We start from the raw sequence: 18,032 nt of genomic DNA on the forward strand, positions 1-18,032 counted from the left end.
ATCTACTGAGTGAAAACACAGTTATAAAATACATAAGATTGATTTAATAACATACTGTTTTCTACTTGTATTCCCCCCCCCCCCATTAAAGCATTTAAAACATTGATTAAGGGGTATGAACTCACCTGAAGTTGGTGATTGGGATGAACTGAACGGTATAGGATTGCTAGGTGTCAAGCGAGGACTTGTACACACACTACGATCCTAATGAACATATAATCACACATATATGCACTCAATTAGTCTCAAATCACTAATTGATAATGTTAAGACATCCTAGACATAATAAACACTTTATATAAGTGTTTTAAGCTCTAAGGATTGCATCTAAGCTATTGTGGGACAAGGTACTTGTGTTTAGGGTTCCAAAGGACCCCATATATGAGTTTACTCCCCATATACCATCACACATGGAGTTTACGGTTGTAAACTCTTGAGTTTACGGCCGTAAACTCCCAACCATGGGGGTATTGTTTGTTTTGAAGTCCCAAATGATTCCTAGAATTATTCCAACTTGGTGATTCAATTCTTGAAAGGGTTTAAGGTCTAGAAACACTCCAATTACGAGTTTACGGCCCTGAGGCCATTTCCTTTGGAGTTTACGGTCGTAAACTCCATTGGAATGGTGTTCTTTTTGTTTTCAAGCCTCATGCATAGGTGGTATAAGTTCTAGGCTTTTATTCCAAGCATATGAAGACATTAGGCACACTTTGGTGCCATTCTTTCATGTTTACGGCCCAAGAACAAAGTCTTGGCCGTAAACTCACTTTGATAAGTGATTTTGATGTGCTTTGGTCCTTCAATTAAGTGGGAAACAATTTCATGTAAAGGTCTAGGGCTTTAGGTGTCTTAAAAACACCCTTTTGTCCATTTCAATGGAGTTTACGGCCTAAGATTGCTCTTGGGCCGTGAACTCCCATGTGTTTGTGTTTCTTGATTGTTTTCTTGTCCTAAAAACATATAAAAATGAGTCTAGGGTAGTAGCATAACACAAGGAACAATCTAGGCTCGGTTTCGGGAGTTTACCGCCCAAGAACACCTTGGGGAGTAAACTCCTAGATCTAATGATTTAGCCACCTAAATCATGTTATAAGCACATAATAAGCTTTCTAACACTACTAGAAAGAGTTACTCACAATTTGGGATAAAAACCCGAAGATCTGTGAGAGAGAAAATGGCTTTTCTCTAGTTGGAAATGTGAATAATGAATGAATTTGGTTCAGAATTCTATTTATAGTCCTGAGATATTTTTGGCAAAAAATATTTTTATTCCTGAAATGATCTCTAATATAACAGAGTGTTGGAATATCAGTGTTGCACAAAGCCCTAGTGCACCCACTCTCCTGATATTTCCTGAAGTGTAAACCCTGAATTACTCAAACTTACGCGAAAAGTCTGAAAATTCACTGTGACTGCTATAACTTCTATTGAAGTGATATAGTTTGTACAGAATGGAAATTTCGGGTTGTCACACAATCAACGTGGCCTTGATGTCCCCAAACATCTCGGGAATCTCAGCTCGGATGGCAGCAACAACCTCCTCATGAATCAATCAACGGATCTCCTCGTCGCTGACACCACTGCTCTCAGGTGTGTGTCGAGTCCCAACCATGATGCTTCTGAAATACAACAAAAATTATCAGAAACTCAATCGAGCATACACATACTTGATGACGCAATCCTAGTTGTCCTCCGTTGTCCAAAAGATTCTTACTTGGAATGCCCACTGATTCGGTGTCTTCAGTAGTACGGGCCCAATACTACCGACCACACCACATCAGTATTCACTCCAAGTCCTCCTCCTTGGATCTTGGATTACAAGTACTCTACTCTCAAAGCATCTTAGCAGCAGAAATCTCCTAGGCTAAGGCATCACAAATCAGACCACACTAGTCCTAATATGTTTACCTAGCCTACTCTAGCATGCATAACATAATATATCTCATAACACATAATGTAAGGGTACTTTTGGGGATTCACCGTTCGGGCGCTGACTGATCGTACACATGGATCTGCTCTGTTTGTCTCAGATACGCCCGAAGATGCATCCGAATCCCTCCAACCAAGGCTCTAATACCAACTTGTAACGACGTAAATTTTCAAAATAATTTTTCATTTTTAAAACATTCATTCATTCATAAAATAATGTCAACAAATTGTATCAAATGTTATTGTCACAAAACATCTCCCCAGAATCTCTACAAAAACTCCAATGTGTGTGTGTACGAATCATGTCGGCGCCTTCCCGCGCTCATCACTAGTACCTGAAACACATAACACAACAACTGTAAGCATAAACGCTTAGTGAGTTCCCCAAAATACCACATACAGCACATACGCCACTCAAGGCTATAATACGACCCTCCGGTCGATATGTCTCAGCGGGACCCTCCAGTCCCGTAGCTCGTTGGACCCCTAGGTCCGGTCATAGCTCGTTGGACCCTCCGGTCCGGTCTATATCATCATACAACATACAAATTTCACATATCACATAATCTCATACATAACACATAAGACCCTCTGGTCATTGCATAGTACCACTCTAGGTAATGTATGGTGAGAAGACTCACCTCGATGTCTCGGTAAATATCTGTCTCGGAAGAAGTGTGATCTAGCCTCCGCCTAATCACATAAAGTAATACTCTCATAAATACAACTGTACTCAACCCTAAAACTCAACAAGGTCAGCGGTCAAACTTTGACCTTACTCGTCGAGTGCACTAGGGCGACGCGGCGAGTCTACACGTGTCCACTGACTCTCTTAGATCTTCTCTTGGCATGTCGAGTACTCCCCTTGACTCGATGAGTTCCACCTGGCATGAATCGCGGGGCCACCCCGACTCAACTCGCCGAGTCTCAAGAACAACTCGGCGAGTTCCAACTTGAACTCAAACCCCTAAGTCTCCCTGACTCACCGAGTCATTCCCCCCCAACTCAACAAGTCCACTCACTGAGTGATTAACGGGCAACCTTCATACTACTCGCTGAGTCTGTTCTTCGGACTCGGCGAGTTCATGCCATGCACAAACTTAAAATGACTTCTGAGGTCAGATCTGTCCCATACAATCATAGATCTAGCCTCCCCAAGCATGATAATCACGTAAAGTTCGGACCTTGACACACATACAACCTCTAAATGGTCCAAAATGGTGATTTAGCCCCAAAAATGACATTCCAAGCTCATGACCCCCAAAATGACTCATAAAGTTCCAAGGGTTAAGGTCTCTGGACCTCTTTGGGCCCAGATCTAGAACACAAACTCGAGAAGGGACCAAATACACCACTTAATCAACCTCTAAAATGGTTAGAAAACCCTAACACTAAGAATCAACACCAAAACTGAAGAAGGTCCGAGAATAATACCTCAATGAAGTCTCTAAGAGCTCAAAAACCACCAAGATCGCACCTCCTCAGCCTCCTCTTGCCTTGAACACTTCCTTCTTGCAAAAACACCCAAAAAAGTTCAAGATTGGCCTCTCCTTCCTCACAAACGCTCTAGATCTCTTTAGGGTTTCTCTCTGGGGGTTGGTGGCCGCAAATGACGGCCATAAGACCCTTTAAATAGGTCTTAAACCCTGGAAATTAGGGTTTCATTAAACGGCGTGGACTTGCTGAGTCCACTCATGAACTCGCCGAGTCCAGCTGTGAACTCGCATACGAATCCGCGACCCTACTCGGCGAGTCTAGACGCAAACTCGCCGAGTTCCCCCACAAAACCCAAAAATAAAGGAACAAAATATCATACCTGGGAATCCGGGTGTTACAACTCAATCGAAGCATTGTTAGTGTTTGTAATATGGATATTAAGTTCTTTTTCATCATTGGTACACATAAAATATCCTTTAATGAAAAGGTACTAGTTGATGATGGTAATAAAGTTGAACCAATAAAAGATATGGATAAACGTTTACTGTAAGAACCTGAAATTTAGAGTAAGTTGACTTTTAGTCAAATGTTGACCAAAGTGGCAATTTGGTCATTATTAAGAAAAAGATGAGAAAAAGAAGTTATGACTTCATGAAAATGGCCAAGATACATTTAAGTCAGTAAGATGATGTTAGATGAGTAAGATTGAGAGAAAGAATGCATGAGAAGATGCATTTTGGCCAAAAGGGTAAAATGGAAATTTTTATGCTTTCTGGGCGAAGTTTGTGAATTAATAGATTAAGACCCATATTAATTAAATGAGAAGTGAATTAGCTGATGAGTAGAATATGTTCCCACCTTTGTGTGGATATAAAGAACATCAAAAACAGGTTAGTAATGAAGGTATATGAGGGATTGAAAATTAAGAAAAATTGTCCCAAGAATGGAATGGAATCAACCAAGGGCTACTGTCAAGTCGGAACCGCAACACAGTGGGATGAGTGTTATTGCACGACAAGTATTCTACGCAAGAAAGAAAGGGCAGTGTACTTTCCGCCACAATGAGGCATATAGGTGCCATGGTATGGTGGCCAAAATAAATTGCTAGTGGGTATAGAGTACCACGGCATGACAACTATTTATGTATCCAATGACTGAGGTCAAAAGGTCGCCACAACGCGGCGAACATGTAACCACAACGCAGTTAGATACGCGTTAAACCCCTTGGCCAACCTCGTTCTTGCCAAAAAAAACACCTCATTCCTTAGAGGAGGGAGCTCCAACAATTTTGAGGATGAAGGGTGATAATGTGGCAGTTCAAGGTGCTAGAGACAAGGATTAGACATTAAATGTTTATGAGGTAATCATCTCGTTCATCTTTAAGCTTCTAGGGATTTAATGGTGATTAATGGGATTGAGTTGGATATGAATGATTACCCTAAAGAAGCTTGTTAATTGATGTCATTAGAAGTGTTTAGAAGGCTTGAACAACCTTTATGTGTGATTTTAATGGTGAAATCACAATGTGTGAAGTTAGGGTTTGAAACCCTAAACTAGTGATTAATGGTTTGATACATTAAGATGTTAAATGATGATGAATTAAGAATTTTGGGATGCTTAATTCATTGTTTGGATTGAATTTATAGTTAGAGAATGAAATGTTAGAATTATGATTAATTAAGTGCACTAGTACAAAATTGCGCTATGGCATTGGTTTTTGAAAACAGGGTCTTCTCGGTTTTCATATTTCTCATCACTAAATGTCATAAACTAATTCACATGATTGTTTCCATGATAGTTTACTGAACACGAGACACGATTGCACATCAGACTTCACACATTCATGTGAGTTTTACATAAAAAGTAACAATTTGTGCGACGACCTAAAACGGTGGGCAAATGTCCTCTTTACTAACTGGTTTTGTTATTTTATATGTGTCTTAACCTTATATCAGTTATTAAGAGAGATATATGATGTTGAAGCTTCATTTTAAGTGAGTAAATCTTATATTGAAGTTTGTAACATAAAAAAAAACCATGACAAGTCGTGGAACGACCGAAAATGGTAGCCAAATGTCATCTATTATAACTGGTTTTTTATTTGATATGTACCTTAATGGGCTAAATGAAATCCAAATATCCAAGTCTAGTAAACCGATCCAAACTATCCAAGTCAAATAAATTAGTTCAAACATATTTTGAACGTATCTATCACACTAGTTCAAATAAATCCCGACATAAAATGTCTTTAATGACGGGTTTTTTATGCGGATATAGCCCAATGTTGTAATAGTGATGACCATTTTTACGTTAAGAAGTAGATAAGCTCTTAACAGGCTAAGAAAAGTTTTAAGGAACTTGGACTGTTGTATGAATAAGCCTTGAGTAAGAGGATGAGGTAAGATTCATCAATTAAAGAAAGGATCCAAGAAAGGGTAGTTAGTCTTCATTAACTAACAAGGTGAAAATAAGCACACAAAACGAAAGCCTAATGATTACCTACACATAGCAGAAAATAAGCACACAAAAACATAAGAATTTGACATAGTTAATCTAATGCAAACCGAATGTGACGTGTAATCTTCAAACCTTTGATCCCAAGCGTTTTCTCTTCCAAAGGGTTGTTTTCGCAGATCTCTGGCCTCTAAAATTGACTGTATCTCCAGAAAATCAGATCTAACCTCTCAAATCGATTATGTGAAGGAGTATTTATAGTTTCCATAAAATCGTATCTCACTTCGTGAGAATTAAGGTCTTACGTCGTGAGCTTAGATCAATTGTTGTCTGGCAAGGAAACTGCATTATGTGTAGTTATCATCTGGAAGAATCCTCCTCACGACGTGAGATTCTAATGCTCACGTAGTGAGATCAGTTATTATGCATATCATCGAGATTTTTCCTCTCGCCACGCCATGGGATTCTGAAGCCACGTCGTAGGACTTGTATTTTCATGGTTTTTCTTCCTTTTAAGTTTCATTTAGCTCCCAGCTTCAGCTCCAGTCTTTCCAGGTTCCAGTATTTGTCAGCTTTGGTCCTTTTCCTTCAAGAATGTCATCTTTGGCTGCAAAATGTAATTCAACTCAATAAGTACAAAATATATTTGGAAATGACCAAAATATATCTTAAAAGGTATTGAAATAATACCTAAATATATGTATAAATATATTTATGAAAAACATTTAGTTACTTTATAAAATCATTAAACTTATTAATGAGGAATTAGTTTGTCCTATCCTACCTGTTCGGCTAACGACCCTCCACTATTCAAGAGTGCGGTGGGTAAGAGTGTATACCCAATGATGGTCATTTTATAGGTCGCTTCCTTAAACACCCCTTATAGAACAACTTCGTGAATAAGGCCTACTAACGGTAAGATTGACTCGTCTTATACATATATATAATTATTAATCTTTTAATATTATAATAATATAAGGGTGTATTTTAAACATCTCAAAATACTAGGGTTTTAATTAAATTTAAATTTTCGAAAATTAAAACCTTTTAGTTTTAAAATCTTAAATATTAAAACTTTGATTTAATAATTATCCAAAATTAAACAATTAATTTAAATTATTAAATCTTAAAGGATTATCCATTTAATTAAACAATTAATTTAACCTAATCCATTTATACCCTAGATTTCGAAAATTTGGGATGGGATAATACAACAACTTTAATTATCTACTTAAACAATTAAAAAGATAATTACCAAAGATAACATTATCCTAATCCCTAAAATTTTGAAACCTAATCTTGGGGAGGAGAGTATTTTCGAAAACCCTCAGGTTAACCAACCCAAAAATCAAAAAAATGGGGCAAAAGGAAAGGGTTTAAGAACCCTACACAAATTTCGAAAACTAGGGTTTTGAAACCCTAATTTCGAAAAATCCAAGGCCTAGGGTTTAAATGCCATAAACCCTAATTTATCAAGTTCAGACTATTGTATCAAATCTAATTGAAAACAACAACTAAAATCTCTAATATCGCTGATGGGTTTTATACAAACAATCATATGTGTGCATGCAACCCTAGATTTGGATCTATGTTTTCACTATTAGACATACCACAAAAGAACACAAGGAAACCTCTAATCTAGCATGCATAAATCGAAATTTATATCAAAACCAAGGTTAAAATCTTACCTTAGAATTGTAGCTTGAAGATCTTCAACCTTTGAGAACTTAGGACCTCAAATGTTATGCCTCTAATAGATCACAAACACCAAGAGCAAGTTGGAAGAATGAGAGAGAGAGAGAGAGAGAGATAGAGGGAAGAGGCAAAAATCGGCTCAAGATCCTTCTAGGGTTTCTAGTGGCCGATTTCTGCATGCCCAAGTGTCCCTTATATAGTTGAGCAACTAGGGATTCAGTCAAAACCCTAATCCAGTTGCTTAGTCCTTAAGCAGCCCATAGGATCTTTCTAGAAAGCCCTTATGGACGAATTCTATATGGGCTATCCATAAGATTTCATACATCCCTTTCCTTAGGGATCCTAAGCCCAACTTTGCAACTATCTTATAATTACAATATCAGTCCCCTTAATTCAATTAATTTCTTTTGATCACAAATTAAATTAATTTCAAATTAATTCTTGACCAATATTAGTTAAATAATATGATTTTTCTTTTAATATATTAACCTCTTTCTCCATAATTCATCCAGTCAAGTTGCTCTGGTGAAGGCAACCTAAAAGGACCATGCTACTATCGGGTCAAGTACATACCAATTATAGTTATGAGCTTAGACACCTATTCCAACAAGGAGGGGTAGGTTAGACCCTATAGCCGATTAAGATAGACCGGAGAGTAGGACGGGCACCCAGATATTCCTGGCAATATGTTTATACTATGTATTATGTGGTAGTGGTAGGGGTGAAATAGTCCATGTAGTTGGTTGAGTTAAACCGGAGGGTAGGTCGGGCACCCACATATGCCTGACAGGGTAGGTCAGGCACCCAGATACGCCTGACAGGGTAGGTCGAGCACCCATATATGCTTGGCAGGGTAACTCAAGCACCCAGATATGCTTGATAGGGTAGGTCGGGCACCCATATATGCCTGACAGGGTAGGTCGGGCACCCAAATGTGCCTGGCAGTATGTGATTATGTGGTATGATGGGGGAACTCACTAAGCTTTGTGCTTACAGTTTTCAGTTTTGGTTTCAGGTACTTCCTCTTCGAAGGGAAAGGACCCGACATGATTGCAACGCATCACACCAGGATTTCCGCACATGAGATATTTGGGATTTGCACTATGATATTGTTTTATCATGACATGTTTTGACTATTGATACTTTGATTTTGTACTGTGGTTGTTTTCAGACAAATGGTTTTATAAGTAGTATATTAAAAATGAAATTTTTGGTCTTAAATTTTGGGATGTTACAATTTTCCAGGAAAAATAGTTTTAAGAAGTGAGTTTCAAAGGAGCTTGAATTAGTGTGTTAATAGTGAGGGGTTAGTTGGAGACATTTGATGCGACAAGGGTACTCATCATGTGATAAAAGAAAGAGAATATGTGATGAAAGAAAGAGAAGATCAGTAAGGAAAAGAGGATACTTATCATTCTGATATCATAAAGAACACATGATTTAGAAAACGTATTTCTATTTCATTATACAAACTGGTATATATAATACAAAAAACTAACAAGATTTTATGATGTAGTGACTTAGTGACTGATTATTCTATGTAGATAATATCAAGAAAGGGTCAATATAGAAGATATATTCAAGAATCAAATATATATATATATATATATATATATATATATATATATATATATATATATATGATGTAGTGACTCATTAATTGATTATTATATGCAGATAATATCAAGAAAGGGTCAATATAAAATATATATTCAAGAATCATATATATATATATATATATATATATATATATATATATATATATGTATATATATATATATATATATATATATATATATATATATATATATATATATGGCTAGGTTATAATGTGGATGGACATCTATTGTGTGGACGTGTTGATAATGCTATTTTATGAAAATTACTAAGAGAATATGTTGTTTAGTAATGTGAATACGTTCAATCTCACAAAATTATTGTTATTTTAATGGATTCTCACAAATTCTAATTCATTTTCGTTCTCATGCATCGTTTTTTATTTATTTTAATTCTTATAAAATACGACTCAATAAACATCCTGATAACATTCTGACAGAATGAGAAAAATTAAAAAAAAAGTGTATAATAACCTTATCGACGATTTAATTAGTGAAAATATTTAATAATTACAATAATTATATAAGATTGAACGTATTTCATATTTTCTTTGTCATTCTCACAGAATAACATTATGCACACGTCTACACAATAGATGTCAATCCACATTTGAACCTGTCTCTCTCTCTCTCTCTCTCTCTCTCTCTATATATATATATATATATATATATATATATATATATATATATATATATTCAGTAAAAACAACCTTTGATTTGGGAGATTCTCTCAATCCCTCTCCAGCTCTCTCTCACACGCCTGCCACTACAAGAAATCATGACATTGTCGGTGACTCCTTTAGGTGCAACATAAGCTTTTAGCAGCGACTCAAGTTATTGTAGTTGCTAAAAACATCGTCGGTAATGCCTAAGGGATCGAATCTGCATGAATCGTTCCTGGTAAACCCCATCCGTCCGATTGAGACTTTAATCCAATGGTTGGGGCTCTGTTTCACATACAACTAATAGCGGCGACACGAATGTCGACGATAAGTGTTGCCACTAATGGTAGAAAATTGTACATGATATTAATTCCTTTATAATTGTCATCGTTGTTGATAAATGTCACTGGTATTGGTCTGGCATCACCGCTATTTCTTAATGAAAATATATCCATTTTTGTTTGAACTCTTATTTCCTACTGCCTCTCTTTTCGATATGTCTTACTTTTTTTCTTTGATGAGAATACCGATGATCGAAAAACAACTAGCCAACAGTAAATGCATGTTGATTTGGTACTTTTGGTTTGTGATGATTATTTGTTAAAAGCTTTGGTAATTGGTTTTTTGTTTTAAGTGCAAAAAATAGCAATGTACTTTGTTTTTTTTTGTCCAAAGTGTAAGAAATAACAATATAATTTGGTATCAATAAATACATGTTGATTTGGTAATTGTGTTTGTAATTGTGTTTATGTTCCAAGTGTAAGAAATATCAATGTACTTTGGTTTTTTATCCCTAATTCAAAAATAGCAATGTACTTTGGCATTGGTAAATGCATATTGATTTGGTCATTGTGTTTTTGTCCCAAGTGTAAGAAATAGCAATGTACTTTTGGTATTTCTTGTATTAAATTGCAAGAAATAGCAATGCACTTTGATAGTTTTTGTTTATATTGATAGTTTAACTTATATGTTTATATATATATATATATATATATATATATATATATATATATATATATATATATATATATATATATATATATTGTTATTTATTATGTAGTTAGAAAATCTTCATGCAATACTCAACGACTAAATGTCTAGGGAGGAACTTTATGGGTTTTTTCATTCGGAGAAACCACCAAGTGATGATCAATGAGGAAATAAGGGGAGCGAAGATGATGGTTCGCCAGATTAGTTTGTATTTTGTACGTTAGACTTTTTATGACATATCTTTATAAAATTTTTGTTGCTTATTTTGGTATTTGTATGAAATTACAGCACTTCGATACTTGAATGTCGTTATGTAACTTTTTTCATGCATTTAATGCTTTCGTATTTTCTGCATTTAATGTCGTTACATATCAATTTTCTGCACCGGAAAAGGGCCGATTTTAAAAATTAATATATAATATAATATTACCGGAGAAACTTGTATTACTGACGACAACATGTATTGTCGGCGACCCTGTTAGTAGCGGCAATTATTATCTTTAGCGGCGAGATATTGGAGCAATAGCGACGAGGCAATACCAACGACGCTTTAGCGGTGATATGTCGCCGCTATTAATTTTACTAGTGACAATGCTTAGCTTTAACAGCGTTTTTTTGTGGCTACTAATGTCTTGTTTTCTTGTAGTGTGCATATTATTAGGGTAATAGGTTCAAGTCAAAAATTCCTAAACAATATATATATGGACATCCAAAGTAATCACAAATGAATAAAGGAATTCGAATATCTTGCATACGATTTGTGTTCGAGAAAAAACAAAATATAAAAGGGAAGACGAAGAAGAAGAGATCAATAAAACTAGAAATACCGGGTTGTGGAAGAACTAAATATCACTTTTCTTTGGTCCATAAGACTAATATTTGATTCAATTTATTGCTAATTGTTTATGGGCTTCACAATGGATCTCACCAAAAGCATAACCATGTCAGATCATACTCCAGTGTCCGGATTTGTCCATGTTGTTACATATATAGACATTCATTGGCTGTGGCATGCTGGCCCACTTCATTAATACTTGTATTGGTTCAGTTGTGGGTCAACTTTCGAGTATGTTGTAAAACTAGGGCTGTATAAAAAAAAAAAAACTTTATAAATATACAAATGTGTGGTTAATAAATGCTGTAACAATGAATATACTATTTAAGAAATTAGGTCCCACCATACACAAAACGATTTTGAAACTTACAAATCATGTAACACTGCTTTTCATTTTAACCATTTAACAAATATTTTATTTTTTTATATCTTTAATTTTCTCCTTCAAAATTGTATTATGTCTTTAATATATACTATGTAAAAATTTATTTGTTGGAACATGTAACTAAAATTAATATATTTCTTTAATAAATTGTATCATTAAAACCGTGGTAGTACTTTTATAAGATGATAACTTTAAAAATTCCAGCTATTAATTTATTTAGCTTATATTTTTTAATGTATTTTTATTTCAAAATAGTTGGGTGTTCGATTATTTGTTTGATTGCAATATCTGGGACCAACATTTATTATGCAGTTTTACTTACGGCTGACAAAATTGTACCATAAACAATCAACCAACATGTTACCAACCGAACCAAGAAAGTTGGTAGCCAATATAATTGGTAGCCAACATGTTTGGTTGGTAGTATCGTACCAATTGAGCAATGTTGGTACGGTAATGGTACAAAAGTTAGAATACCATGGTAATACCGTACCAACCAATTCATTTATTATTATTATTATTATTATTATTATTATTATTATTATTATTATTATTATTATTATTATTATATATATATATATATATATATATATATATATATATATATATATATATATATAAACGAACTCGTATATTTCAACTGCTAATTGTGTTTAGTGTTTACATTTTTAATAACATTATACAATTCATTTGGTCGCATTAGTCAATAGTTATTCGCACGTTAAAGCACAAAATGAAAACGTTACTTTAGCGTTAGTTCAATAGAATTCTTTTGTAAACTAAAAGAACTACGTAACTATTTTCTATATTAAACATCAAACTTACTCAATGTCTTTTCTTATTTTTAAATCTTAGAATAGAAAATTAAAATAAGTTGGTATATACGATTACCAATTTGTACCAACCATACTGTTGGTAGCCAACTATATTGGTACCAAGTATACTTGGTATGGTACCGGTAAAATTTTTTTGTTACTAATTATAGTTGTTACGGTACACGGTTTAGAGAAAAATAAATTAGTACCGTACCAATTCCACCCCTATTTTTACTTATGTGCTCAACTTTTTAGTACAAAAAAAAATAAAAAATTAAAAGCATGACATTACTTGCTGAATCCCAGTTCATCATTAAAATTAGACAAAATTGCAAAAATGGTCCCTGTGGTATGCAAAATTTTGGGGTTTTAATCCAAACCTCGAGTTTTTTGGATTCATGGTCATTTTGGCGTGGTTTGTATGTGAAAATAGTCCCTCTGAAAATTGAAATGACTATAATACCCTTGGGGTATTTATTTTTCATTTTTCTTTCATTTTTTAAAAAAATTTAATATTTATCTATTTATTTTACAATTAAAAAAATAATAAAGCTCTCTCTCTCTCTCTCTCTCTCATGATCCATCACCCAAAACACCCACTCTCATTGAAGGCTTCAACCGTCGGCTGTTGCCGAGAAACACCACCACAAGCACCCTCTCTGGCTGTTACTACCTTTCTCAACCCCCACAACCCCGATTGAAGGCTTGAATCGCCGGAAAAATCGACTCCTCCTTCGTGCTTCATAGAGAATCAGGAAAAGAAGAAAGAAAGAAGGCTGATGTTGCTTTTGGTCCCTTTTCATCTCCGATCAAATGGGAATCGAAGACCCATTCCCTTTTGTTTGAGTGATAGACCAAACACAACCACCACAAGTCTCGATTTTCACCCTTATTGCTTGATTGAACTCCTCAGGACCACCAAATTTATTCTCACATATTCCTATCTTGCAATCGGTTTGTATCACTTCAAATATATCTTGAATCGCCATCACAAAAGTAACCCATTACCGCTAGAAAGAACCTGTCACATCTAGCCACTTTTGACATTGGAATATAAATGATTGGGTCAATGATTGATTCAGATTGAGATCTAGATCTAGGAAAGAACACAACACCCATAGCGATAACTGCTTTAACTTGATCTGGCTGGAAAAGGAAAAGACGCCAGGCAACGTATGAGCCATGAAGGGTGCGACGAAGGGGTGTCAGGTCCCTTAGCGGTGTGGGTGACGAGCCATGGTGTGTGATGCCAAACGAGATTTTCGTTGCAACCAACATGAACCTAGCTGCTGCCGATCACGAGCTTGATGTTCCACACATCAGGATTTAAAGGAGGACGAGGTGTAGACATCTTGAATTGATTTCATATAAGAGGGATGAGATGTTTAGGTCTGCGATTTTTTTTAAGAGAGAAACCACGACCAATTCTTCAATGAGTGAGAGAGAGAGAGAAGGGGGGGGGGTGGGTCCACTTTTATATTTAATAATAATAACAATTTTAAAAAGTAAAAGAAAAATAAAAACTAAATTCATTAAGGGTATAATAGTCTTTTTAGTTTGAACAGGGACTAAAACTGCAAACAAACTAGCTCAAAAGGACCACCAACCCAAAAAACTCGTGGTTTGTACCAAAACCTAAAAAAAATGCATACCATATGGACCATTTTTGCAATTTTGTCTTAAAATTACTATGGTTCTTATAATTTTATGAAAGCCACGTTGATAATTTTTGTATTATAGAGGATGTTGCTAATAAGACATCCTTTTAGACTCCTTTAGACACTCAATTTAAAAGTCAAATAGCTTTTTGGATTGGGATTTCGGTTTGACTACCTTAATATTCAATAAAGATTTGAGCAAAACACATTTTAAAATTTTACAACTTAGCTCCTTGTAAAAAGCAAAATAACAATTTTAGCTTTTAAATTAAACTCATTGTACTTCAAACATTTTTCAAACTGGTTACATACGATCCAACTTTTTTTTCTTTTAATGTAAATTGTTTTTTTTACAATTATCAATTTCAATTAAATAACCACTAACCAATTTTTGAAGACTATGTTTTTAATAAGAATTAAATTTGATTATATTGAAACTTGTTCATAAATAAGTACAGACTAATTGTTTAAAAAAATTGTTTTTTTTACAATCATAAATTTCAATTAAATAACCACTAACTATTTTTTGAAGACTGTGTTTTTAATAAGAATTAAATTTGATTATATTGAAACTTGTTCATAATCAACTACTAAATAATTGATTAAAAAATTTCTTAGTTTATAAGCCAATAACACAAATTAACAATGAACAAACCAAATTCAAGGTAAATAATCTATTCTAAATCTTAAATCAACTTTTAAAATATTTATCGTAATGTCGCCACCTTCACCTTCACCGCTGGACCGATGGTGGTATACCGTCGAGTATACAGATGTGTATTAAGAATAGAGTGAGAGAGTGGAGAGTGGAGAGTTTTGTGCAAAATCGGATGCTGTAATTGTCTTTCCAACGATGTCAAGGCCATATGCGATGTCAGTAACCATGGTCGAATACCAGAATTCGGTATGAAGGAAGAATCGGAGAAGACAGCGGAGGTAAAGAGACGGCGGCAATGGTCGACAGGAAAGAGACGGCGACATTGGTGGTGTGTCGTTTCTGATTGTGGTGGTGAGAACACGATAGCGACATAATTTAAATAATTTAAATGACGACATTGAGAACACGATAGCGACATCATCGTTTTCTACCAAGCGGGTATAATTCAAATGTTGATTAACATTTTTTTTATCATTGTGTTACAATTTGTTAACAATGTTTTTTTTAAAATAGGTGTTTGAGTCTGGTGATGAGTTGATGGAATGGGTGCAAAGCATTGCATTCTCTCTTGGTTATGTCATCGTGATGAGAAGATCAAAGGCAAAAAATGACGAAGTGTCTTATATTACACTTATTTGTGACCGTAGTCGTGAATACGAAAGCAAAGCAACAATTAAAAATTCTGGAACAAAAAAAATCAATTTTAACTTTCAATTGGTAGGTTCGTATATCAAAAAATATGACGGTTGGACTGTTAGGGTGATATGTGATCAACATAATCATTCACCTGCACAATATATGGAGGGACATGCTTTTGCTAGGCGGTTGAAAGAACACGAGAAACAATTGGTGGCTGACTTGACAAATCAGAATGTTACACCACATGACATACTCTCGTTACTAAAGGAGCGCGACGAGAATAATGTTTCTACACTAAAAACCATATACAATGAGCGTCTCAAGGTTCGCTCGTCCCGAAATTACGGAAAACTCCAATGCAGGTTAGTATATCCAACAAGTAGTATTTTAAATTTAATTTGTATATTAATTTTTTTTTTATTAATTAACAGTATTTAAATGTAGGTTCTAATGGAAATTTTGAACGAGAAACATTTTGTTACGGAGTTCTCCGTAAACAATATTTCAAATGAATTGGAAAATCTTTTCTTCATTCATCCACAGTCGTTGAATATATGGAAGGCATTTCCACACGTTTTGATTATAGATGCAACATACAAGACCAACAAATATGGTATGCCTTTTGTTCAGATTGTTGGTACAACTTCAACCAACAAGACATTTAGCATAGCTTTTGCCTTTATCATTAATGAAAAGGAGGAGAACTGTTAACGTGTCTAAATTCCACACTAGACAAGTGCATGCACCCACGCGTTATAGCCACAGACAGGGAATTGGCACTGATGAACGCATGTCAACAAGTTTTCCCCGGTGCCACTCGGTTACTTTGTAGATGGAATATTACTGAAAATATTAGAAAGCGTTGGAGGAGAACATTCAAGATACACGATGAGTGGAAATCCTTTCGTATAATGTGGATCGATCAACATCTCAACTTTGGACAACAAACTACAAATAGAGTTGAGGGCGCACATTCAAATCTAAAGAAGTTCTTGGATGACACAAATACTTCTCTTGATAAATTTATCGGTTGTCTTGATCGATTTGTGAGGTCTCAACTTCCATCGATACATGATAGTCTTGAAAAGAGTAGAATTGTTCGTAAACGGGAACACGACTTGCTATGTTTTAGATTATTGCAGGGTTCAGTGTCACATGAAGCTCTCGATAAACTAGTTGGGGAACCTTATCGGTTGAGTGAAAATCAAATTAACTCATCAAACTGTGGTTGTAAACTACAACATAGTTGTGGCTTACCATGTGCTTGCATGTTATCCGTTTACTTGAACTCGGGTGAGTATATTCAACAAGTATTTTTTTTAAAATTAAATTAATATATTGAATTTTTATATATTAATGGTATTTCAATACAGGTGAGTATATTCCATTAGATTCGATAGATATATTCTGGAGAAAACTTGATTTATCAGAGTCAATTTATGTAGCAAATGAGGATATTCGTTGTGAGGATGATTTAGAAATGATTAAAGAAAACTTCTATCAACAGTCAAAAGCAGGAAAAAAAGTATGATAAGAAAGCTAAGAGATATTTTCCTACAAAGTAAAACACACATTAAGGAACCCGTAATTCAAAAAAATACCAGTGGACAACCAAACTTGAAGAAAAAACAACAAAAACGAGTTGGTTCTACAAATCAAGCTCCCAGAAGACGTAGTTATTCAACCACATCCAAATATGATGGATTGAATTCAACATGGATAAACAAGGAACCGAGAAGACATAGTTCATATGTTACCGCAATTCCAGACATGAATGAAGCAATTCCAGAATTCGATGAAGCAACTCTAGACATGAATGAAGCAATTCATACTTGAATGAAGCAATTCCAGACTCAAATGAAGCAATTCCAGACTTAAAATGAATTTATGGATTTGAACCAAGAGCCTCATTCATGCTACATTCATCCATTAATGGATGAAATTCTACTTGTGTTTCATCCATACGTCTCACATATACAAAATATTAAGGGTGATGGACATTGTGGATTTCGATCAATATATGTTTGTCTCGGGTATGGCGAAGATCGATAGCTCTACGTTCGAGAACAACTAGTAGACGAGTTACAGAGTGCATCCAATGTATATGCAACGGTTTTCAAAGATGGAATCCATGAATTGTGGACTTCGTTGCATTTCTTCGGATCGAGTGCACCTACGGAACATTGGATGCTTATGCCTGAAACAGGTATTCTGATTGCTAACAGGTTTGGTGTGGTCCTTACTTTCTTAACCAATCAT

General features: G+C 35.0%; 1 protein-coding gene across 1 annotated transcript; it reads left to right on the forward strand.

The window, feature by feature from the left end:
- The first annotated feature begins 15,429 nt into the window (after window positions 1-15,429).
- Window positions 15,430-16,484, forward strand: LOC145066745 (PKS-NRPS hybrid synthetase cheA-like). Its single transcript, XM_079014019.1, has 4 exons — window positions 15,430-15,462; window positions 15,648-15,771; window positions 15,856-16,097; window positions 16,218-16,484. Exons 1-4 carry the CDS (start codon window positions 15,430-15,432, stop codon window positions 16,482-16,484), a joined length of 666 nt encoding a protein of 221 aa, XP_078870145.1.
- The last annotated feature ends 1,548 nt before the right edge of the window (window positions 16,485-18,032 follow it).

Source organism: Lactuca serriola, chromosome 8 (genome assembly GCF_051521515.1).
Source record: "Lactuca serriola cultivar US96UC23 chromosome 8, Lser_US96UC23_V15, whole genome shotgun sequence".
NCBI classification, from domain to species: domain Eukaryota; kingdom Viridiplantae; phylum Streptophyta; class Magnoliopsida; order Asterales; family Asteraceae; genus Lactuca; species Lactuca serriola.